Source organism: Ictidomys tridecemlineatus, chromosome 8, assembly GCF_052094955.1.
Source record: "Ictidomys tridecemlineatus isolate mIctTri1 chromosome 8, mIctTri1.hap1, whole genome shotgun sequence".
NCBI lineage: Eukaryota > Metazoa > Chordata > Mammalia > Rodentia > Sciuridae > Ictidomys > Ictidomys tridecemlineatus.
The window spans coordinates 88,701,134-88,725,386 of NC_135484.1; the positions used below are offsets into that span (position 1 = coordinate 88,701,134).

The 24,253-nt window shown below is 35.9% G+C and overlaps 2 protein-coding genes across 7 annotated transcripts in view; one reads left to right on the forward strand and one right to left on the reverse strand.

Annotated features, from left to right (window-relative positions):
• The window catches only part of Adgrb3 (adhesion G protein-coupled receptor B3), a 666,855-nt gene extending 648,662 nt beyond the window's left edge, over nucleotides 1–18,193 (reverse strand). For 2 of the 4 annotated variants that reach the window (XM_040282898.2, XM_021732558.3), the window contains exons 1-2: nucleotides 17,655–17,865; nucleotides 14,195–14,966 (exon numbers count right to left, since the gene is read on the reverse strand). In XM_040282898.2, coding sequence (XP_040138832.1) covers nucleotides 14,195–14,951 — 757 coding nt within the window. In that variant the 5' untranslated portion in view covers nucleotides 14,952–14,966; nucleotides 17,655–17,865. Of the gene's footprint in view, nucleotides 1–14,194; nucleotides 14,967–16,053; nucleotides 16,220–17,654; nucleotides 17,866–18,053 lie in introns of those variants that run through there. The other 2 variants (XM_040282896.2, XM_078019812.1) reach the window with 2 other exon arrangements.
• Nucleotides 18,194–18,280: 87 nt separating this feature from the next.
• On the forward strand, nucleotides 18,281–21,063 carry LOC120889065 (uncharacterized). Of its 3 annotated transcripts, XR_013425058.1 has the most exons (3): nucleotides 18,281–18,601; nucleotides 18,949–19,145; nucleotides 19,488–19,638. XR_013425058.1 is itself a non-coding variant. In XM_078019813.1 (2 exons), the coding sequence occupies exons 1-2, from the start codon at nucleotides 18,336–18,338 to the stop codon at nucleotides 19,001–19,003; spliced, it is 321 nt and encodes a 106-aa protein (XP_077875939.1). In that variant the 5' UTR covers nucleotides 18,281–18,335; the 3' UTR covers nucleotides 19,004–19,638. The 3 variants fall into 3 exon arrangements, 1 of the variants encoding a protein (XP_077875939.1); XM_078019813.1 differs by having other exon boundaries at nucleotides 18,949–19,638; XR_005732847.2 differs by lacking the exon at nucleotides 18,281–18,601 and adding an exon at nucleotides 18,629–18,834 and having other exon boundaries at nucleotides 18,949–21,063.
• Nucleotides 21,064–24,253: the final 3,190 nt, after the last annotated feature.

Sequence of the window (24,253 nt, forward strand, 5' to 3'; positions counted from 1 at the left end):
ACTTCACTTAGCATTATCTTCTCTAACTCCATCCATCTACCTGTAAATGCCATGATTTATTCTCTTTTATTGCTGAGTAATATTCCATTGTGTATATATACCACATTTTTTTTATCCATTCACCTATTTAAGGGAACCTAGGTTGGTTCCACAGTTTAACTATTGTGAATTGTGCTGCTATAAACATTGATGTGGCTTTGTCCCTGTAGTATGCTGTTTTTAAGTCCTTTGGGTGTAGATCCAGGAGAGGAATAGCTGGGTCAAATGGACTGCTTTCCAAATTGGCTGCACCAATTTGCAGTCCCACCAACAGTGCATGAGTGTACCTTTTTTCCCCACATCCTCACCAAAACTTATTGTTGCTTATCTTCATAATAGCTGCCATTCTAACTGGAGTGAGATGAAATCTTGAGTGGTTTTGATTTGCATTTCTCTAATTGCTAGTGATGATGAATATTTTTTTCATATATTTGTTGATTGATTGTGTATCATCTTGTAAGAAGTATCTGTTCAGGTCATTGGCTCAATTATTGATTGGGTTATTTTTTTTTTGATGCTTAGGTTTTTGAATTCTTTATATACCCTAGAGATTAGTGCTGTATCTGATGTGTGAGGGGTAAAGATTTGCTCTCAAGATGTAGGCTCTCTATTCACCCCAAAGATTGTTTCTTTTGCTGAGAAGAAACTTTTTAGTTTGAGTCCTTCCCATTTATTGACTCTTGATTTTAATTCTTCTGTCAAAGGAGTCTTATCAAGGAAGTTGGTCTCTTTCATCACTAGATAGATATTCCAAACAAAAGTTGAACAAAGAAACTATAGAACTCAATAATACAATCAATAACTTAGACTTAACTGACATATAAAGTATTACATCCTTTAATGAGAGAATACACTTTCTTCTCAGCAGCACATGGATTCTTCTCTAAAACAGATCACATACTATGCCACAAAGCAACTCTTAGCAAATATAAAAAAGTAGAGATACTACCCTGCATTCTATCAGATCATAATGCAATGAAATTAGAAATCAATGATAAAATAGTATCAACTAATTCTTACCAGACTAAAACAAGAACATTTTCATAAATAGCGAAAATGAATTCCAGAATGTTAAAGAAAGTTCAGATACAGCTACCTGAATATACATGGATGAGTTCCATTCACCAAAATATGACACACTAACATGGCCATCACATTATCAGAATTGAATTACAGAACACATCAGCCTTAAACACCTTTTAGCACAATCACAATGACTATTCCTCCTCAACTAGACACTGAATAAGTCACATTAGGCTAGGTTAAGCTGCAATAAAAAGAAAAAAAATACTCAATGTTTCCAGAGAGGAAAATTATTCCTTGTTCATGCTTCACAGCCATCACAGATTTGCAAGAGCTTGGAGCAAGGGATCCTCTCACTTTAGCATTTCAACAACTCTGGCTAATAGAAAAGCCTCTTCTCTTTAGGTACAGGTCTTCATGCCAGAAATAAAGAGACTTTTGTGGTCTTACTTCAGAAATGCAATGACCCAGCTCAGAAGCAAGCAGCATCAGTTTTGTGCACAGTTCACTGGACACATTCATATGGTCCCATACAAAAATTAGTGGTCCATAAACACAATTGCTCTATGTGCCCAGAACTGGAAAAGTCTGAAAATATTTGGTGAAGAGTATTAATGACAATACCAATGGAATGTCAATGCTAATAATTTTTTTACTGTCTACTTAGAAATGTTCTTCAGTTGTGGGCGTCCATTATGGGTGAATAATCAGAGGAATTAAAAATATCTTTCATTGACCTAATAATTTTCATTTATTCCAAGAAACTTGACAGTTTGTAACTGACTTATTGATGACAAAAGTAAATAAACAAACAATAAAAGGAAGAGCCAGAATGAAAACAACACAAACATAATACTTAACAAAAATTTTAAATTAGGGCTTCTGAATATTTACCAATGACAGAGTTAAAAGGATTCTAAACGAATATTCATATTTAGCTAGGAAAACTAGTATGTGAGTAAGAGATTTGCTTAGAGTAAGTTAATTTGGGGGGGGAAAGGGTGTTTGGGAGTATATGATATAAGATGCAAGTGTTTTCATGTCCTAAAGAATAGAGAGAAAGATGGAGAACTGTGGTGCTTCCATCATATCCCACATGGACTCTCAGGGCAAACTGGCTCTAAGTATATTTTGAAGAAAGTGTTTGCGTGATAGAAATAAGAGGTAGGTCATGAGAAGGTCTCCTACTGGACAAGTGTAGCATGGAGTAGATAAAAAGGAATCTCACCTCTGGCCTAAACCCAGCATGGCTTCACTGTAAGTTCACTCTGTCAGAGGAACACAGATACATGCCTGGGAGAGAGACAGCCAATACCCATCAGACAGGATGAGACATGATGGAGAACTGGCCGAGATCACTGATGGGATATTTCCCAAGAGGGACCCAAAGAGAGCTAAGAAGCACAAAGAGAAGGCCAAGGGCTTGCATGTGGGTTGGGTGTCAGACCAAGACAAACCTGAGCTTTGTTCTGGGTATCAGGAAGCAGGGTATAGAGAAAAATTGACCACAAGTATGTGGGCCCTTTGATCTAAACAAGTTATGAATCTTGCTCTGAGCAAAACATAGTAAAAACCAAAATGGTAGTTGTTACACATTCTTGGTGATAATAAGAATGAAAACAATGGTTTCTCAGAGGAAAAGCATTTGTAACATTAATTTCTTCTGCATAGCATCATGGGGAGACTAAGATTATATTTCTTCAGTGGTTTTCCAGCAGACTTGCCTTTGGGTCCAACACAGGAAGGAAAGAAAGACTGATTAGGCAGGCTTCTGTGCCTCCTGACCACCTCAAACAAAACACCCCTACATATGGACTTAAATATTAGCTTTAATTGAGAGAGACAAAATCAAGTTCTACTGCTAAGGGGAAAGGTTGTAATATTTCATATCCTACCATTTACTTATTTCTAAATCAGTGCTTTGATTTAGTGGATCAACTTCTACTCTGCTTCTAAATTCCCATAGATCTATTTTTGTGGTTTCTGTGGTCTGAAGATGCAGAGGCCAGAGGCAAGCATATGCAATATTTATTATGCCTAGAACTCATTTATGCCCTTTGTAACCAATTGAACACCAAAATATAGTCATTGGAAAATTCCACGGAAACCACTAACGAGAAAAAAAGCCATATATTTTTAAGAGAGTAGAATTTTAATACACTTCAAGCAAGGCATTAAAAGATTGTATTCTGTGCAAATGGAACAGAGGTAATTACTTTCCCATATATGAAAGTAAAGCTTAGTGAAAATAAAAAAAGGCCATTGTAACTGGTTAGTTTCTCAAGCATCACTTAAAAAATATACACTGTTCATCTTCTAAGTTTCAAAACCTCAGGTCTGCCAAAGAAAGCTGACCACAAGCTAACATGTCTGTAAAGGACACTGACCTCTCTGGGGAGCCAAAATAAACTGTAATTTCTCAGTCTACTGTGCAGAAGCAGATCTTTGCAAGTCCGCCAGATTTATATAAATTTTATAAGTAAACAGACTTTTGTCTTCCCAAGATGCTTTCTTTTCCAATATTATTATGAATAGGGAATATAGAAAAAAATTTTCCAAAATATCCAATATACACTTAACTTTGGTTATTGTGTTACCAATTAAAAAATATAATAAATTTGTGTATCAGAATAAATTCAGAAAGACAAAGATGAGTCTTTGTTTTCTGTTGTTTTTCAGACAGTTCTTTATCTCTTGTGCTCCTTTGTGGCTATAAAAAGGCAACAGATAATCATAAAGAAAAAATAAAATACTGTAATTTTAATTATGAAACTCTAAGTTTAGCTGTCATGATTTTTTTCTTTGGAATAAAACAAAGAAGTAATTTCAAAATGTGTGTGTTGTTGTTTTTGTTGTTGTTGTTGCTGTTGTTGTTCTTTATTTGCTTTGAGAAGGATAGGAAGAACAAGAAGCAAAATAAAATTGAATTAGCAATGAAAATTCCATTTTCATTTTATCTTTATATTTTTATAATGATATAAAATTAGAACTAAATCTTCACCTGTCAGGAATTTTCATGTCTTATTTGAGAGTTTTGAAGTAACTTATTTTAACTTGTCAATCACACAGAAATATTTTTGAATGTTCAGGGAAGTTCAAATGTTCCAGTGTCACATTAGCATTGAAAACAATGTATAATTGATATATACAAAGCTAGACATTCAAAAAACAGGTCAATATAGCAAAACTTTTGAAGACTCTAAATTGAAAGGAATTATTAATATAAAGATGTGTACATGTATATACTAAGTGTAGACTAAGTATAAAAATTACATTTGAGATAAAATAAACTGGTTAACTGATTTTAATTTTCATTAATTCTTTAAGTTATTCATATTATTACTATTATCATTTATTTCCCTATTCACTTTGTCTATGTGACAATCTGCAAAAAGATGTAGTATTCTACATAGCCTTTTGCACATTAAATGGAAGTCTGAACATTTGAAACATTGGTTTCAGGTCATTCTCACAGGTGATCAGAAATCACCTCACTACCACAATTGTACACCTCTGTCTTAGGGTTTTAGGAGGAAATAGTTGCTGTCAATTAAGAGATGCTGTCAATCTGAGAGGAAAATACATTACAGATCTTGCTAGTTCAGTTCTGACAGTGGCTACAAGAGCCTCAAAAGAAGTGGCCTGATGGAAAACATTACCTCCAACAGAGGCACATACTCCACTCACAGCAAACCACCAGGGAGGAGCCTGGAGGAAGACACCCTAGCCTTGCTCTTCTTCCACCCTCAACATGTGTAAGTCAGCATACCATAAGATAACCAAAAAAACCATAAAGACATTGTTTCTCCAAAACACAGACTTCCCCAGGTAATAATAAAGAGGTAAAAATCCAAGAGGTCATCTTAGAAATCTATACAAATACTGAACCTGAAACACATTAACATGTATAGACTGAAAACAACAACAACAAAAATTTTGAGACCCATATTTATTTCAATAACACATAGTGACTAGAACAATAATTTAATGAATCAAAGTTAATTTGTAAAATTAGTCTGCATTAAGTGCTATAGCAAAGTATAGATTGATTAGTTTCCTAACTAGATTCCAGGTAATTTTTTAAATGATTAAATCTATCAAATATTCCCACATGACTCTGTCATGGGGACTCTTTTTTACATTATAGAGATGCTATTCAATATAAATTCCAAAATGAGTTGTGTTCAGATGAAATAACATTCCCATTATATATTTGCAGATTAGGGTTATATTGATTGCATAAGATTTGGACTTAGTAATGTTGAAAGAGCCTTATAACTGTCAATTCGTGATTCAAATGCAAGTGCTTCAGAAACAAACAAACAAAATCTATGGCTATCCAGTGTTCCAGTTTTTCAACTGAACCAACTTGTGTGTTTTGTTTTAGAAAAATGAAGACACTGATCTTCAGCATGTTCTGCAATTATTGATGCATGCTAATGGAAAAAATAATATATGACTCACATAGCTATTGCCCAAATAAAACAATATGTGCAAAAACACTTTGCAAACTGGAAAGCATTTACTGAATGCCATATTTTATTATATTCTGTTAATTTATAAAATTCTCTACTCTCTTAGAGGAGATATGTATATAAAGTTTTTTCTTTAAAATGTGTTTTATTGGAGAACAAATTATTACTGTTAAGATATTCAAGTGCCGAAATTAATTTTTTGAAGCTTATAGATTTTTTAATCACCTTAAAAGGAAGGAACATCAATAGTAACTCACCAGGAGAGTAGATTGCCAAGGGAAACAAATATTTCCAGACATTCCTATTACCTAAACATACCTATTGCTAAAAAGTGATTTCACCTAGTTATCCTTCTCTGGTTGACTCCCTTAATGCTTTTTATAATGTCTGAGTGAACTTAACAATATTCTAAATATTGCAATCTGGTTCCATTAGTGTTCTAATGTCATTTCTATGCCCATTTTGTTCTATTTTTCCAAACAACACTCTGTTCCAAAAGAAATTTGCTATTTAAGAAATAATTTGAGAATAATATATCCAGGATTGGTCAGCAGGTAAATTATTTCATTTTCATTTAATATGGTAGAATTCAAACAAAAACCATTTGCCTTCACATTTCATATGTCCTAGGCATAATGAATATGCAATAGGTAGTTGGTTTAGGGGGAAATGCTCATCAACAAACATAATTTTGGAAAAAGCTTTTTTTCACTCAATTAATTTTGAGATTAACTGCTCCATATCCATGTTTTTCCTATGCATTTATTACTTGCTGCACTTTCTGGCAAACTATATATTTTATTAACCATTAACAACTTGGTTGCTAAGTCATTCTCTGCAAGTCAATAAAATTCCTGCATCATAGTTGCAAAGATAACTGCATATAGAGCATACAGCATTGTGTGGAGTCTTACAGATGACATATTATAATTTGATTTTAAAAAATTAGAATCTTCAAATTAGTAATAATAAATGTTTTGCTTTCTTTTCAATATCTGAAAATGTAAGCCTTACATAGGATATTGAGGCTCAGTGGTCTATAATAACTGACCAAAATTCTGTGATAGAAATCCCAGCAAAGTCACAACGATTTTTATCTCAATGGTTTAATATAGACTAGCATTTCAATATAATTCACTTTCAAACAAAATATCAAAACATAATCTTCATTTTGTATAATTTGGCAAAGATTAAAATACTTGGAAACAATTTAACTTCAATAGTTCTGCTGCCCATCAGTAGTGATATCCAAAAGATCCCTCTCTAGACCTAGAATGACTCATAGTCTACCAGCTAGATCAGTTCCAGTATTAGTCATCAACATAAATGAAGAACAACATAAAGATGTGGAAATGCTATGCTGCCTTTTCTTTATCTCATACAGAATGTACACACATCTGTGAGACTTGATCAGTCTTTGTTAACTGTCCTAAATTCATAGACAAGTTCAAACAATTAAGTGACAATCTACATCATTGTTATCAACTCTTTATGGTTTATAGCCAAAGAATAAAAACAGTTTTTTAAATTAGAACTTAAAAGATGGGGTAAAGTCAACCAGATATACGAAATACCATACAAGGATATTACATGAGACAAATGAGAAACAGGAAGAAGATTCACAACTGTACCAACTGTAAATGAAAAACTTAAATAAATTCCTGCTTCACAAGGGAATATCAGGTGCAGTTTCAAACTCAGTCAGAAATTTCCCAGTAAATATTTATTTCACCTACAATACACAGGATGTTAAGAGAACCCATGTTTAATGTACGGACCTACCATTTATTATACTGGAGACTACACTTTCTAAACCAAACTATTTCATTATTAACAGTATTCCTTTGAATTCAATCTGTTCATTAGAGTTTCATTCATATTCACATACAAATAATGGAAATCTTTCTTAAGATTTCCAAACCAAATTCCCATTCTAGACCCCAGGTTTACACTCATTAATAAAAGGATTCCATACACAATACATCAGGGCTAAGTACTCAGTAGACTCCTAATTCCTAAATAAATGAATATCTGTATAATAATGAAAATTCAAAGGAAAGAAAGTTTTTAAACCAATGAAAGTACCTCTCCCTCTCTTATCTCCCTGTCCCTCCCTCCTTCTCTCTCACTCTCTCTCTCTCTCTCTCTCTCTCTCTCTCTCTCTGTCTCACACACGCACACACACACACACACACACACACACACACACACACACACACATACTCCCACATTTAAAACAAGGTTACAATGATTCTCAAAACTTTGTAAGCCCAATTGTCAATAGCATCACAGAGTGATGACTAAAGTCACTTCTCTTCTTTGCTGTTCCTCCTTCTCCAATCCAAAAGTGAAAAAGTAAAGATAAAATGGAGCCCAACCTTGTATATGGAAAATTAGTTAAGAGGTAAAAGGAAGCAAAACAAAATATGTGGCGCACTATGAGAATTCAGTTTAATATTTTTGATGTTAACATTTTCCATCCTAGACACATGTCATCCATGTCTAGATTATGCCATTACACACAAATTATAAAAATTATAATGTTAAACACATGCAAGAAAACTTTATAAAAATATAAAAATGTCTGAAATAGGGGCTGGGGTTTTGGCTAGGTGGTAAAGTGCTTGCCTGGCATGTGTGAGGCACTGGGTTCGATCCTCAGCACCACATAAAACAATAAACAATACAGGTATTGTGTCCACCTACATCTAAAAATATTTTTTAAAAAATGTCTGAAATGTAATGAGAAATAATTAAGTGTAGTGTGATCTTTTTATCAGAGATTATTTTGATCCATCAGATATTGGAGAAGATTTGATAGGGGGAAAAAAGATATTGATACTTATAAAGGCCCTCACAAAATTGAGAAATGTGGCAAGTGTTTTATATGTGCAATGTCATTTGACACAACATTCCATTATGATAGTTATCACTCCCAATTTATTAATAAGTCCAGTGCTGTCACTTGTCAAAGGTGCTACAAGTGTCTGAGTTATTCTTAGGACTGAAGTCTACCATACAACAAATTATATTTTTCATTTCAATGAAGTGACACACCTAGAAAATTTTAATACTCCTCTGATATCTTCTTAGCTAATTGAATTGAGAAGAAATTTCCACAGGCACTGACAAGAACTATAGTATCCCAAACTATTAATTTTATTAGTTGTTTTCTTTCATTCTTGATGTAATTTCCTATTTTTCTGTAGCCTGAAAAAGGAGCATTACTGAGCCATACAAATATGAGAAGAAAAAAATAGTAGCACAAAGTAATAGTCATGTGGAAAGGCAGATTAAAGTATGGCTCTCTGCTTCATGATCTAAAAACTTTGCAAATATGCTAAAAAAAAAAAGACAAGTTTAGTTTTTAAAGAACTGTGATTTCTGATTCAAGGCCTGGTTGACTTTTGTAAGTAACAAATACCAGACTGATTATAAAGATAGCTATACTTGATAGAATTAGCTATATCAAAATATCAGTTCAAGAATATAATTGATTCTTGTAGGAAATGAAGTAAAAAGAAGGATAAAATGAAGTTAGATTCTAAGCAAAGTAAAATTTCTATCTCAATTTTGGGGAAAAATTAATTTCAGTTATGTTTGTCCAGAGCTGTAATAAAATCTTGCTGAAATGCACATTGGCAAATGTGCAATCAAGGCACATGAACTATGTACACAGCACAGTTAACTTCCATTTTAACGTCCCTCTTAATATTTTCTATCTGTTGCTTACAAAAAACATGCTGCATCATTACAGAGGTTTTTTTTCATTACACACTACATATATGAACTACTTTCTAAATTATCTTCCAAAATTCTAAGATAATAAAAGGAAAAATTATGGCATTTTACTTGACCATACCTATTATTTTATCTTTGTTTTCACAATATCTTTATTTTATTTGTTTATTTATTCATTTATTTAATGTGGTGCTGAGGATCAAGCCCAGTGCCTCAAACGTTTGAGACAAGCACTCTACCACTGAGCTACAACCCCAGCTCAATTTTATCGATATTCTGCTCTTACTATATTTATAGTTCACAGTCAAGAATTAATAAAAAAGCATTGAACTAAATGAGCAATAATCTTTTCCACATTCTTAAAAGGTGATCATATATGTTTATCTTACATTCTGGAAAAGAGCATTTGAGAAATATTATTACTGTTCAAGAAGAAAGAACTAGACAGAGAGATGAAGACAGAAACTGACACATTTTCTTACCACTATTTCTTTTTAGATGGTCATGTAGGGCAAATCATATTAATTATTAATATTTTAAAATAAACATACCGAATTAAAATATTTCTCAAAACTTCATTCTTGTTCTTTTAAAAATGTTATTAAAGAAACCCTTAGAGATCAGGAACTGCCATCAATAATACATTAATGGAATTGGAAATGAAATGAATGGTATTCATCTTCCCCTAAGTGGGGGAAGTAAAAGGCAACTACTCTCCTAAAGTGGTATATTTTTTATTCTTTTGATTATAATTGATTTGCTATCTTTCCTAGAGTGACATTTTAGGAAAAACAGATTCAGTACAACTTTGTACGTTCTTATAAAGATTTCGGGATCATGGAAGTTAGTCACAAAGGAAATAAGATCAAAGGAGTAGAAAGAAGAGGGTGAAAGGCAGCTCAAAAAGTAATGCCAGGGCAAAAATAGCAGGAAATAAATGAACATTCCTCAAGATTGTAAGCATGTGCCTAAAAGTGTGCATGCCTGTGTGTGCACACACATGAGCTGAAGTTTAGACAGGCACAGATTGAGGCTTCCCCTGGGTGGTGGAATGTCAAGGATTAGCAGAGGCACAGGGGGAAGACAAGTGAGTGTGTGTGTTCAGATTTCCTGGAATCTATACAGGGATCCCAATTTCCTTTCACATAAGTAGAGCCATTGATGTAAGTAGGAAACAAAGATTCCATTAAGGCTCATTATGTGATGTAGATATACGGGTGTGGAATTTTTCTGCTCAAACTGCTTTAATTATTTATTTTAAATGAAGGGGTAAGAAATAAAATCTGAGGCCACATTTTATATTTTAGCTATGTAGTCCAGAATCTTCAGTAAAAGAGTCCTGTAAAGTGTACTAAAGCCTTCAGGAAAACTGAGATTGTTTTCTGAATAAATGTCTGTCCCCAGACTTGTATCTGAAAACCAGGTAAACATTGATGTTATCTGAGTTTCCTTAAAATACGTATATTTAACAGTTCTACATCTCTTTTTTTCTGAATATTCCACCCACACTTCCTTAGCATGTCTCTGAGCTATACTGTCCTCACCACCCTATCTCCAAAATCTTGAAACCTATGTATATGTATATATCCATTTTATGTAGACAGGTTTAAAAAACTACCTGAACTATGACATCATTATTTTTCATTTTTTTTATTTACTTGATTTCTTGATTTCAAATAAAAACTGGTGAAATGATAACTAAGTTTCCATAAGTATATAACCTCCAAATTTGTTGAATATGGTCTTCAATAAGATCTTAAATCCATAAAAATTTAGTATTTGAATGAAGCATCTATCCAATAATTTGAATGAAGCATCTATCCAATAATGTTACATTTTGTAATTGTTGGTATGACTACAAACTATAATAGTTTTCTTCTTGTCATTTAGGGTTATGAAATTCTTTAGCACATGCGTGTATTATTAAAGAACATTCTAGTAGAAATTCTCTCTCAAAGTAGGTATCCCATTCCAGAGAATTTATTGCTTCCTCAGCAATCACAAAATATGATTTTTTAATTCCAATGGAGACAATCATGACATTCAACATTTCGAGTAGTTTTTCATCACCACTAGCATTACACAAAGAAATCTAGAGTTGCATTGAATTAAGTGTGAGAACTCTCCTGCCAAATCTATGCAGTAATACAGGCAGAAAAATTTCTACTCAAGGCAGGCCTTCTTGGTCAATATTTATTACAATGAACAAAATAGAAATCAAAAACTATGGAGAGTAATCCTGTATTTCTTTCTTTGATGACTTATTGGGTGCTTCTCCATAGAAAATGTGAAACATCAAGTAATATAAAATACAGGTGAATATTTTAAAACTGCATTTTAAAATCAAGAATTAAATATAATAATAAGATAGCTTGACCAAATTAAATATAAGCAATATAACTATATGCAATTATTAACCTCAAGCCCTATAAATATCATTATAAGATAGTTTGTTTGAAATGATATCAAATAATTCTTTCGTTGTAGTTCATATATCATTTATATCAAATATTTAAGATTTAATATACTTTGCATAAATTTGACTAAATTAAGAGTCTAGATTTTCACATTCTTTTCCTACAATGTTTCATAGCCAAGATATGTTTTATTTCATTCAATATATTCATTCAATGAGTCCAAGAATTCTGTAGTCTATATTTTATAAGAATTACCTACAAACACATCAATTACAATTATGTCACCAGGAACTTCTTATCCTTACCTTTCTGACTCAGAGTATCTAAATAATTAAAAGCACAAAATTCAGACTTCTGGGAATATACACCATACAATTTTACTAATACTGCATAAATTCCTCCTTGTTATATAAATTTCCTAATTCAGCTTTATCAACATAATAATTTCAAAATAATTATTTACTTGTCTATAGAAACATCCATTTCCATTTTGACATCCAATCAGCTACAAGAAATAAACATTCTTCGATGTGATTTAAACATCTAATGTCTAAAAATCACTCTTATTTTCATTCACTTACAAATCAAATGGTTGTCAACTACAACTTCTATAAATTCTAGCACTGTCTTAACCCACATCTCATGACCATGACCAGCAAAATGGTTGAAAATCATGCATACAACTTTGGGTTTTTTCCCCTTGATATCTTTCATTAAAAGAAAAGCTGCAAAAGTGGATTCTCTCTCCTCTGTCATAACCAGTCAATCTGCTGATAGAATTTTAACCATTAAAGAAAGAGATTTCCAAATTTTATTAAAATGGCAATAAAGCAAACAAAAAACTCTAGTTTCCGATGTTAATTGGTTTTATTAGCCAGCTTGTAACATCACATTTTCTGTGTGTACTGTAGCTTCTTATTCTAGGGGACACTAATTAGTTTTAAATGGTGTTAAATACCATCCCTGCAGTTGCAAGTGCTTCTCTGGGATTTTTACTAGAGAAAAGAACTCCTGTAATTTAAAACTACTTTGTTTTCTTCAGTCACAGCTGTTAGTGAAACACTGACCTGTAGAAATCTTGAAAGGTTTTCACCTTTCTGTCACTGTCATTAGCTAGCATTTATTTCCTTAACAGGTCTTTTCCCCTTGTGCCATTGCTCTACAGTAATTCCCATCCCCCAAATTGCAGCCAGCAGAGAAACAGCGTTAAACTAGTTAGGCTCTTCTCTGCCCCCTCCCCCTTCCCTCCCTTACAAAGCCTTGGCTACCCTTAAAGAAAATTCTCCAACAACGTGTCAATTTTACATTGGTCACAAAGACAACTTCTGTTGGGGGAGGGGGAGGAAAGAGGGACTGGAGCTTGGCTGTCCCTTTCCACAGACTGGGATCTTTGTGGTGATCAGAAAACATTTCCTGCATAAGAAATCAACACACTCTCTGGTTGCAGGGACTGGGAGTAAGAAGGAATATGTATCAGCTCTGCCCTCAAAGGAATGGAACATAGCCATTAACCTTCCAAACAAGAAAGTCATTTTCTCAAAATATGTCATGCTTTCTTGCATTATTAAACATAATCCACAATCTCAAATCTTCTGATAGCTCTTCCACTGAGGATTGGGTGAAAGCCACAAATCACTCTTATACTTTATTTTTTCTCCGCATTTCCGTTGCACTGTTTTTCCCCCCTCCCTCTAGCTCACCTCTGAGATGTTCCCTCTCTCTGTGTATATCAACAGGAAACTGAGAAGATAGCAAAACACCACTTGCAAAATGCAGATCCCAGTTCTTTAAAGAACAGAATGTGTATTAACCTGCAGATTTCATAACCTCAAGACCTGACTCAGACAGTTTGCTCCCCCAGTGTTTCTCTTGGCCCACCAAAGAGCAAGAGTGCCAGGTTTATTGTACAAACCACCTTAAACAGAAGTCTGGTCCCCGGGTACCCCTATTTTCAGATGTTACATAGTCTCTTGGTCCAAATAGGTTTGCCTTGGAGAGTTACCTTTTGGTCATGTCAACCCAGCTCAAAGGGGTAAAAGGATAAGTCACACAGGGAAAAGCAAGTGAAAGGAACCATTTACTGGATTGGAGCAAAAGGGAGACGTCTGAAAATCCATTTCACAGGTGGGGTATGTGTGTGTAGATCTCTCAAGGGGATGCAGCTTGAAAAAAGGCACCCCTCTCTCTCCTTCTCTCTACCAACCACTAGTACAAGCTGACTTCACATTTTTGCATCTCTTTGCTCCTGAATATTCCACCTGCACTTCAGAGGCATGTCACTGAGCTATACTGTCACCATTCTATCTTCAAAATCTTGAGACCTAAAACAAGCTTAAGAGACCTTCATCAGTGAAGATCCACAAATCAACTAAATCCAAAGATGGCAGAGCAAAGGACAAATGATTAGGTTTGAGTACTGAAACAGCACATGTCACTTCCATGCCATAAGCCTCCCCCACCCTTGCTGGCATCCATCTTCCCCAATCTTGGGGTACTTACCTTCTTTGGGTGGTCGTTTGGCCTCCCTGGTAAGATTGCAGACTTGAGTGGTTTGCAGCTCCTGGGTCAGGCAGCCCTCTGTCTGCTCATTCAGGGGCAACACGACGTTATTTAACAAAACCAGGGACTGGTCATCGATCCCCCACTCTCCCAAATGCTGAGGGCAGGTGCATTTTGTATACATGATCCCACATGATTCTGTTCTCCCATTTTCTGATTTTAAGCAGCTCTCCAACCAAGTGCATAATACATGGCAACCAAACTGGCTTGGGCTCACTTTGTTCAATACCAAAAACTCAAAAAAAGATTTCTGATCTTCTTCCCCTTTTTTCTGTAATCCTGGGAAATCAGATGGAAATACCCGACGTATTTGAATAAAATTTTTATCATATTGTAGAAAAACAAAAGCATTCTTGGAATTGCAGAGTTGCATTATAGAATGATTCTTTCTTAAAAGATCCTTTATTTTTTCATGGGAAAAATGATCAAACTGGTAAGCCAGGAGGGAAAAGTTAGAGCAGCTAAGGTCCTTTTTGGAAAATTTCAGGTAAATGCTATATTTGGTTGGATCTGGATTTTCCAGCGTCCAAGTGCAGTTTGTAAAGTTTTTGGGAAACATTTCACTTACAGAGTACGATCCATAAATGACTCCCTTCACCAAAGTTGAACACCAGAAGTCTTGGGCAGCATTAAATCCAAACATAACCAGGAGATAGGTGGAAAATATATAAATCAGCAGGTTACGAACAGCCTTCATCCTATGTCATTTGGCCTGTAAAATGGCAATGAAAGTAAAATGCAAGTCGGAGTCTACACGCATTGAAAAAATAAACTCCTTCCAATATTACAGCCAGCTGTTTTCAAGATTTCAGTGAAAAAAAAAATCCTTTTTATAAAAAAGGGCAGGTAATTTTTATTTTATAACGCTGGGAAATTATCTGTTGCTGTGTGAACAGCGCCCTCACGTGGCCCATCACAATGGTCAAATTCTCAACATTCAATTTAAAAATAACATTTAATAGATTATTAATAGGAATGCCCTAATTTATCCACCAGGGTTTCCTCCACAACCATTATCATTCTATCAAATGAAGAAGGAAAACATGAGGTTTAAAATATCATAACTTAAATGTTAATCATTGAAACATTTTTAATCAATCTGTACAAACGTTTCTCTCCCTCAGTCTTCTGTCTGCAGTAAATATCACACAAAATCTAATCTGATAATCTGAGAGCAGCTGTCACCACATTATTTCTTTTCTCTTAAATGTGAAAAGTAATTACAATAAATTATAGCCACAATTTTAAAAGCACAAATGATAATTTGTTCCAGATGGAACATCATCTCCCAAATGCCCCTACTTGCCTTTTCAGAGGCTACTGATAAGAAATTCCTGTGCAAAAACAAGAGCTTTCATGTGGATTAGTAGAATATTAAAGCCACCATCTGAGAAAAGGCATAGATGGGCAGATACACAGGGAAGACTTGTTGTTCAGCATCACCATTGAACCAGGATTTGAGGCAGTCATTTCAATGTGACATGCCCTCTTGGGATACATAAAGTGGATCACTGTATTAGTATCTGTATCCAAAGGCGATGTCAGTGAAAAATCCCAGAACTGCAGTAATTGAGCTGGCTTCTTTTAATTTTTTTTTAATTAGGGTTATTGTGTCTAGACTTATCTACTGTAACTTAAGATTTACAGATGGTAGATAAAAGATATTAGCATTTTCTTTCCTAGTAGATTTCAGTTTTCGAATAGCTCTCTTTCAAACAACAGTTCCAAAGCTCCTCTTCTCTTCTTTTTAATTTTTAACCCTGGACTTGCATAATAAAGTAGTCCTTGATTATATTTACCTCTGTAAGTTGTTATCCAAAAATAACTTGAATATTTTTCAGCTTTAACCTTTAAGAAGTTATTTCTTAGAATAAATGACACTGCTTTTTGGTTCAGCCTTTGAGCTGATAAAAGTGATGCCAAGTTAATTATAAAAGTCTTTAAGCTGCAGTCTCTTCCACTGTTCTGTAAACAGAGACAGACATACAGACATAGATAGTTAAGAGTTTTCATGCTTTTTTTGCTTGAGTCCTCTTTGAACCAAAGGATAAAACCCTCTTCCTTCCCATTGCATAACACACACCAACGCATGCACTCCAAATCCAGTGACCAAAGTCCCTGAAGATAGATCTGCATTTTACAGATTATAATTTGAATTCTATGTTTTGGTATGGGCAAAAACAGCCCCAACTCTAAATCTCTATATAGCAGCAGTTCAAAATAACGCTAGAACTGCTGGGACTATCAAAACTGTGTTCTCTGTTTCAAGAATATAGCTGAATGAGTAATGCCTTTCTTCTTAATAAAGATTAAAGATTAACAAATGAGGAAAGTTGTAGGAAATTCTGTAAATAATTTAGCTCTTTTTCCTTTTCTTTCTTTCTTTTCTTTTTTTTCTTTCCTTTTTTCTTTTTTCTTTTTTTTTTTTTACTGTAGCACTTTGCAGGCAATGCAGGTCTGCGCAGTGTTCTTCAGGATAGTGTGTAGGCGTTGAGAGCCAATGTGACAATAAGTGTCTAAATTAGGAATTCCATCCATGAAAGGGGGCTTCATTTTATAATAAGGAACTCAAAAGGAGGTCGTATATCTTTTCCTTATGAAATTGGCACTTTTGCTTCCATTTATTTGACAGAGCATGTCTGCAATGCTGTGCTCATCAAAGATTAGAAAGAGTGAGGAGATAGCTTGGATTTTACTTTCATGCCTGCTTAATTAAGCATCTCAAATATAATGCTTCTTATTTTTAACCAGCCTTGCTATACAATCTTGTTTTGTTCTAAATAATAAAAAATGAATTACTGAATCCCCCCCCCCCACCACACACACACACCTTCAGACTGCAGGGCCTATTCAAAAACTGTATTTCCCTATTGAAGGTAAGGGGGTGTCTAAGGGTTGTCCACCAAGGTTTCAAGGATGTTGTATTTATTTATTTATTTATTTATTTATTTGTCTCTTACTGAGAAGCAAACCGGCATTGAGTTTAGCTATTCTCAAAACTGATTTTCTGGGTGACACTTTAGTTTAGTTGAACATAGACGGCGCCATCACTCCACTGATTTTTTTTTTTTCCCAACAGAAGACCCAATGCCTACTCTTTAACTTCCTTTTAACCTAAAATTTTCCCCCATAAAATTACCTCGATCACGCACAACTACCAGATTTTCCGGGTCTCTCTAACTATTCCTTCGGATCCAGCACATTTCTTGAAAGCCAGACTTCTCTAACTTTTCAACTGCGGCGTTTAAGTAAATGCAGACAGTCAGATTTGCTCGCAGTCTCCCCATCCACCAGCAACAGCCTTTCCTTTCCTTGCTCTCCCTGCCCACACACCAAGCCTAGAGCCCCTCGGTGGCGGCCCCCGGCACAGAGAAGGTGACCCCTGGACCCCTTTCCTTACCTTCCACTCCGAAAGCTCAGAGAGGCTCTTGCTCTAAGACACCAGCACAGGCACGCGTCCCAGCAACAGTGACGGAGAGACTCCCCTTCGGTCCCAATCACCGTTGCCCATTTTCCCCGGCTCAGCTTCAAAAATCAGAATTTATTATTTGAAAATGCACACATACGAGAAGCAAAAAGAAAAAAAAAAAAAAAGGAAAAAGACCAGAGAGGAGGAGTGATGAAAGCGGGGAAAAAAGCCCCGGGGGCCAAAGCCTGTCGCCTTATCCAACTGAATCCAATCTCCAAACGGAGGGGGGGGGCGAGAAGCCCCCCTGGAGGGAGACTCTAAACAAACAAACAACAACAACAACAAAAAAAAAACCGATGGAAGTGGATTAAGAACGAAGATTTGTTTTACCAAATCTATCCCCCAGCAAACCGATTAGTCAAGAAGCAAAGAAAGCGCTGAGACGAGAAGTGACCGGCGGCGGCGGCGGCAGCAGCTAAGGCAGATTTGTTGGGGCGGTGGGTTTATTACAGGAGTATTCGTGGTCGGATCGGAAGGCTCAAGCTTATGCTTTTTCCTCTTTAAGCTTTCCTCCCTCTACCTCCTCCCCCCCCTGCAGGTACTGATGGACGGACGGCGACTAAGGAGAGGGGGGGAAATATCCTTGGCTGGTGATGTCGGAAAGCTGTTTGAATGCCCAGCGAGGAGGGAGGCGAGAGAGGGAGAGAGATAGTAAAGCTCTGTCTCGGTGTGCGCGCCGGCGCGCCGCGCTCGATCTCCCCGGGGCACGCGCGTGAGAGGTGCGCGTCCCCGAGCTCGCGCCCGCACGACGGCCTCGCGCGTGCTCGTGGGCGCGCGCACCCGCCGCCAGCACTCGGCGAGGTGCGCCGGGCAGCCAGCCCGCGGCTTTTGCGCGCCGCGCGGTCGGGGCGCCTTGGAGTTCTGACTCCCGAGGGCGGGTGTGTGCGTGAGCGGGCGACGGGAGCGGCTGGGTGGGAGAAGAGGGAGGACCCCGAGGGAGGGCGGGAGAGAGGCGGGCAGGAGGGGTGCGCCGCGGAGGTCCAGCCAGGGCCGCGGTGCGCCTACACGTCACCGCTACTCAAACCCAGGCACGTCCCGAAAGCGGTATTTTCTGCGTCTGGGAGGTTTTTGCGTCCTCAGTTCCCACCGCTGGGGCTGGCGGCGACCGACTGTAAGAGAAACTCACCAGGAGGCAACGCAGGGGGGGTGCGGAGAATGGGAAGGCGACTCTGAAGGGTGGGAAGTAAATGCTGGACTTGATCATCTTTCTCTTTCTGTTTTTCAGCACGGACTTTGCGCAGCGGGAGAGCTGTCATTTCAGCACCAGGATTCAGAATTGATCCAGTCCGCTGCAGAGGGGGGCATATCTCAGCTCGGGTCTCGCCTGGAACAATAGTAGTTTTTCTCAGCAAGGCTGCAATTAACATCTTATTTGTTCAGGCTCGGTACAGGCTTTGTCGGGACTGCGGTGAGGCAACCGAGGTTGGGAATCTTGCATTGCTTTCTGCATGGCAATGGGATCATGGTTGTGGGGTCAAAACTTTTGTTTTGTTTTGTGGTCTTAGTGTATCTTTTTCTTTTTCAAGTTTCCCTACTAACAAGTTTGGGGGGAATGGGTGGGAAGAAACCCGGGAAAAGCAAGAGAAGGGCCTGATTCTCCATGTAAGAAGGAAGGAAGAGATTAATTTCCACACCCTCCCCTTTTATTTATTTATTTACTTATTTAGGCTCCTAAACAGTAGGCTAATGAAGTATTTGATGAACTAGCTTCAAAAATAGGATGCAAAAATGTCATTTGACTCCTTACTATGTCTCTACTTGTAGACTCAGTTGGTGGTTTGCAAAACAAGTGCTAAAATAGTGCAGTGATGTGGTGGGAGGAGACCATAAAGGGTAATTCATTTCAAGTGTGGAGCCTTCCTAAGGGTAAGTTGCATGAGCGACAGGTGAAGTTGAATAAAGCAATTTCCCATCATTTTGTCTCCTCACTCTTCTGTATTTTTATTCCTCTTTTTGTTCCTCTCCCCTGGGTCGATTGTGTAGCCAAGAACAAGATATTTTTTAAAAGGTTAGAGTGAAAACAGGTGATCTTTTATTCACCAGAGTTGTTTGAAATATTAAAATTGGCTCTTTACTTCTTAATACATATTAATAGAATGACCCTCTTCAATGCTTTCTCTTCTAGGATGAATGTTTAAAGTAAAACCCTGTAAGGGAAACCGTAATCATTCCCCAGCTGGCTTTAAGGGTGTTTGCAGGAACAAATCACCAGTGAGAGAAACTTGAGTGGCATTTTGTTTTGTGTCATTTTTGGTTCATTACCACAATTTTTTATCCATTGAAACAAATGTACAAAGAAAATATGGTTTATATATTCAGGGCAAAATCCAAAACACTGTAAAACATACACATTTTCTTAAAAAAAAAAAAGAACATTCAGCAATATAAAGAAGAAACATTTTATTTATTTCAACTTCCAGAGATTGGAACCATGGTATCTCCAAAACATTTTGATCAGTTCTGTTATTTTTATCTAGAGAAAAATAGAGATTAATGATAGATGTGTAATAAAAATGGAGAAAAAAAAGCTTTGCACAGTTTGTACTTTTAAAAAAAATGAAAAAAAAATAAGGTTTAAACATGCTTCTATTTTGCACTTAGTGGTTTCTCATATTATCCTTTAGCATAGTGATTTTGATGTTTCTTAGAAATTCTTAAATGTCATGACTCAGTGATGTAAGAATAACATCCAAAGGGGACAATTTTAAAAGGCTTAATTCTAAATGGAAAGGAGCACTCATTCCCAGGATCATTTATATTCAAGTAGAATGCAGGGCTGGGTCAGAAAAGAAAGCTACCCTTAATAAAGCGCTTCACCCTTCACACTGTTTCCTGTAACCTTCATAAATTGCAGGCTACTGAGCTGGCCTGATGATGAGCCTGCTGAGGTATATTTATAGCAGATGATTTGTAGATGATAAATATGCCAAGCAAGACATCGTCTCCAGTAACCCCAGGCTCCACTGACTTCCTCAGGGGGTCATAATCACGACTCACCAAAAGAGCCCTGGATGTGGAGAATCTGGTCTCTGAACCCTGACAATAGCACAGTCCAAAGGCAAACCAAGGAGGAATCACTTTGTTTCATGTCTGCACAATGTTCCACATGAAAGCATTGCTGACATATTGACTCAACAACCAAAAGAGAATAGCAGTTTGCATACCCTAGGCTCTATGTTCTTCCTATTGACATAGGTCCATTTTTATGTCTTAAAGTATTTTGAAATTGCCATTTCAAATTATAATTATTAGCTTCTTAACCTCTTAAGTCCCTGTGCATGTCCATGACATCTGTATGTGTACAAACACAAATTTCACATGCATACATGATGCACATATTTTCTACTATTGGAATACATACATATATAATATGCATGTATGTTTTCAGTTGTAACACATTTTTTGAGGATATTTCACTATATTACTTTATATATCTCTGCTAAACAAAGGAATTTCTCCTCAAAATTGCCAAATTAATGATATAAACTAATTTTGTTTCCTTGTTGAGTTTCAAAAGAACCATTGAGAAATCAGATTAACACATCAAAATATGGACTGACATTGCATTTTAAATTAGCCCAAGTATTTAAGGTTAGAGTCCTTCAAATTTATCTCTCCTATTATATATCCATTTGATTAAGATTTCTTTAGAAAAATGACATTTCTCAGTGTATTTTTATATATTTTCCTGTTACTTTTTTGTTTATTCTTCTATATTTGAGAATAACCTTGTTCTCCAAGATTACTGCTTAAAATTCGGTGTCATCTGCAAAATTCTTCTACTCAAAAATATGTTTCTCAATCTTGTTTACTTGTTTTAGAAAGTTTTTTCTTCCCTTGCTCCTCCCATATTTTTAGTGTTACTACATTGACACATTGAAATTTTTTAAATTGTTAGTTTCAATAAGGCTTTAGAAAGTAGAAATGGGTTTGTAGATTATTCCTTGTTCAAACTCTTCTGATATATCTGTATTGTTTCCAATATGCACAGAAATGGCTTCTGGTAATTAATTCCATAATTAAAAAGAATTACTAAAACATCTTCAGAGATATGTACCTTAATTATCTTATTTACTATAATAATGCTTTAATATAGTCCTTGCTAATAAAATGATCAAAATATTACAAGATTACATTGTTACAAGTATTAACTTGTATTAGTACATTATTGAAAAAACTTCCCATTTTTCTTTCTTTCTTTTCTTCTTCTTATTTCAGAAACCAAACTGGATCCATTCAGTCTCTCTGTTAAAAAAAAAATCATTTTCTACTTGGATATCCCAGAATACTAAGACATGACAAAGTATTAAAAAATAAAGGAATCGAGTTAGGGTAAAAAGACATGGAACAGACAATATTTATCATAAGTTAGCTCAAGTGGAAAGCCGTCCCATGTCAGGCACAACCAGAGTTTAATATTGTCCAAAACCCTTGATTGCATCAATTTTCATTTTTCATCATATAATGACACAAGTAAAAAAAAAATAAATTGGTAAAATATTTTGGCCATCAATTCACAAGGCTTCACTTATGGCACTCAGAAACTGCCATGATTAGGAAGCACAAGAGTGTATTTTAAAAACATTTTGGAAAATATGGACTTTGAAAGCTTGAAATATGTTTCTAGGTAAATATGAACCCATCAAGAGTTCTTGTCAGTGGGTGGGTTTGTGGCTCAGTGGTAGAGTGCTTTCCTTGCATGGGTGAGGCCCTAGGTGGATCCTCAGCACCACATAAAGATAAACATATGAAGATACTTTGTCCATCTACAACTAAAAAAAAAATTAAAAATCTTATCAGTTACTTTGCTTGTCTTTTTGTCATGTAAAGGTACTGTGTTTATAACACTATTTTTAATATCTGTAAGTTCAATGCACCAGAAATAAAGATTTTTCATTTTTACCCATGAGCTTGACAATTATGTGAACAAGAAGATATGGACTCTAGGTAAGGTTCTTTCTAATCTCTGTTAAACAAATAAAGGTATATATCTCACAAGAAATGTAAGAAATGAGAGAAAATGCAATAGATTCCTTGGGTAGATATGATTATATTTTTCCACTCAAACCCTGGAAATTTCTTTCTTTTGATGATAAACCCAAAAACTTTCATAGTTTTCCCTCCTTACTTTCATAAGCTGATATACAGACTGTTCTTTCCATTCTTCTTCTTCTGTTCTGATCATTGTTTTTCCTTAGACTAATGCCCTGCACTATCACTAATGGCAGAAACTAAACCAGCAGTTTGGTGATGGTTGACCTTAATTCACATGAGAGATGGAGGTTTATTGATCACCCATTATTTCTGAACTTTCATATGTCTCCATTCCTGTTCTTTGAAATTCTCACCCACTCATTCTTTCTATTCCTTTTTCTTCCAGATTCTTTTATTACTGCCTTCTGAAACTCCTTGCTCTCTTATACCAATACACCTCTTTATAGAATGTTCTATCTACCCCTCCTTTGATTGACACTTGTTCAAGTGTGAAGAAATGACATCTCTTCCAGCCCTGTCAAGTGAAGCCATTTATATGCATACTTTCCCCAAACCCTGATTAAGTAGAGTCAGTGGCCAAATCAATATCCTTGTTCTCTCCTATTTTCAGGTCTGGATCCCTTTTGATTGGAGGTTCTGTTATCTGCCTTTTCCCTTTATGTCTCTTTCTGCTTGTCATCATCTACTAACTTCCATGTCACTGGCTTTCATTTATGGAATCTGTTGCCTACCAACTCACAGTTTTCTTCTTTACTCTTAGTCTTATTTCCCATAATTTCAACATCCACATATATAGCTTACCTAACACTAACTTCTCAGTTCCATTTCTGTGTTTTTATCTATATTCAACCACATTTTCCTATGGTCTTTGATTAAAAAAGTCATAACCAATGACTGTCCAACCTCCGATATTCAAAATTTAATGTTTAAATGATCTAATTACAGTCTTCTGACTTTACTAATCACATGAAACCAAGTTTTCCAAAAAGTTCAGACCTTTATCCATTGATCTCACCAATTTCTCCTCTTTACTTCCTTTCTTATACTCTTGTGTTATGCAGCCTCTAGCAAAACCCTAGGTAACTCCTACTTTTTGATACTCATACCCTTTTGAAATCATCTTCCCCCAATATGGGCTAAATTTCTTCTATTGAATTTAATGTGACAGTAGCAATGAATAGTCACTTTCAAGTTTGAGGTATAAGGCTGGGGATATAGCTCAGTGGTAGAATACTTGGCTAGCATGTTCAAGGCCACAGGTTCAATCCCAAGCACTGTGTTAATCAACTTTTTATCACTGTGGCCAAAATACCTGACAATAACAACTTAGAGGAGGAAAAATTTATTTGGGGCTCATAGTTTCAGAGGTTCAGTTCATGGTCAGCCAATTCCATTGCTCTAGGCTTTAATTAAAGCTGACTATCATGGCAAAAGAACATGCTGAAGGAAAGCTGCTCAGCTCACAACAGCCAGGAAGCAGAGAGAGACAGAAGCAGCAAGGAGCCAAAAACAAGATATAATCTCCAAGTTCACGC

Bases quoted from the DNA above. Each gene is read 5' to 3' on its own strand.
- LOC120889065 (XM_078019813.1), top strand. From the start codon at position 18,336: ATGCCCAGCGAGGAGGGAGGCGAGAGAGGGAGAGAGATAGTAAAGCTC. The intron at 18,602-18,948 runs GTGTGTGCGTGA...TCTGTTTTTCAG, and splicing joins GTTCTGACTCCCGAGGGCGG to CACGGACTTTGCGCAGCGGG.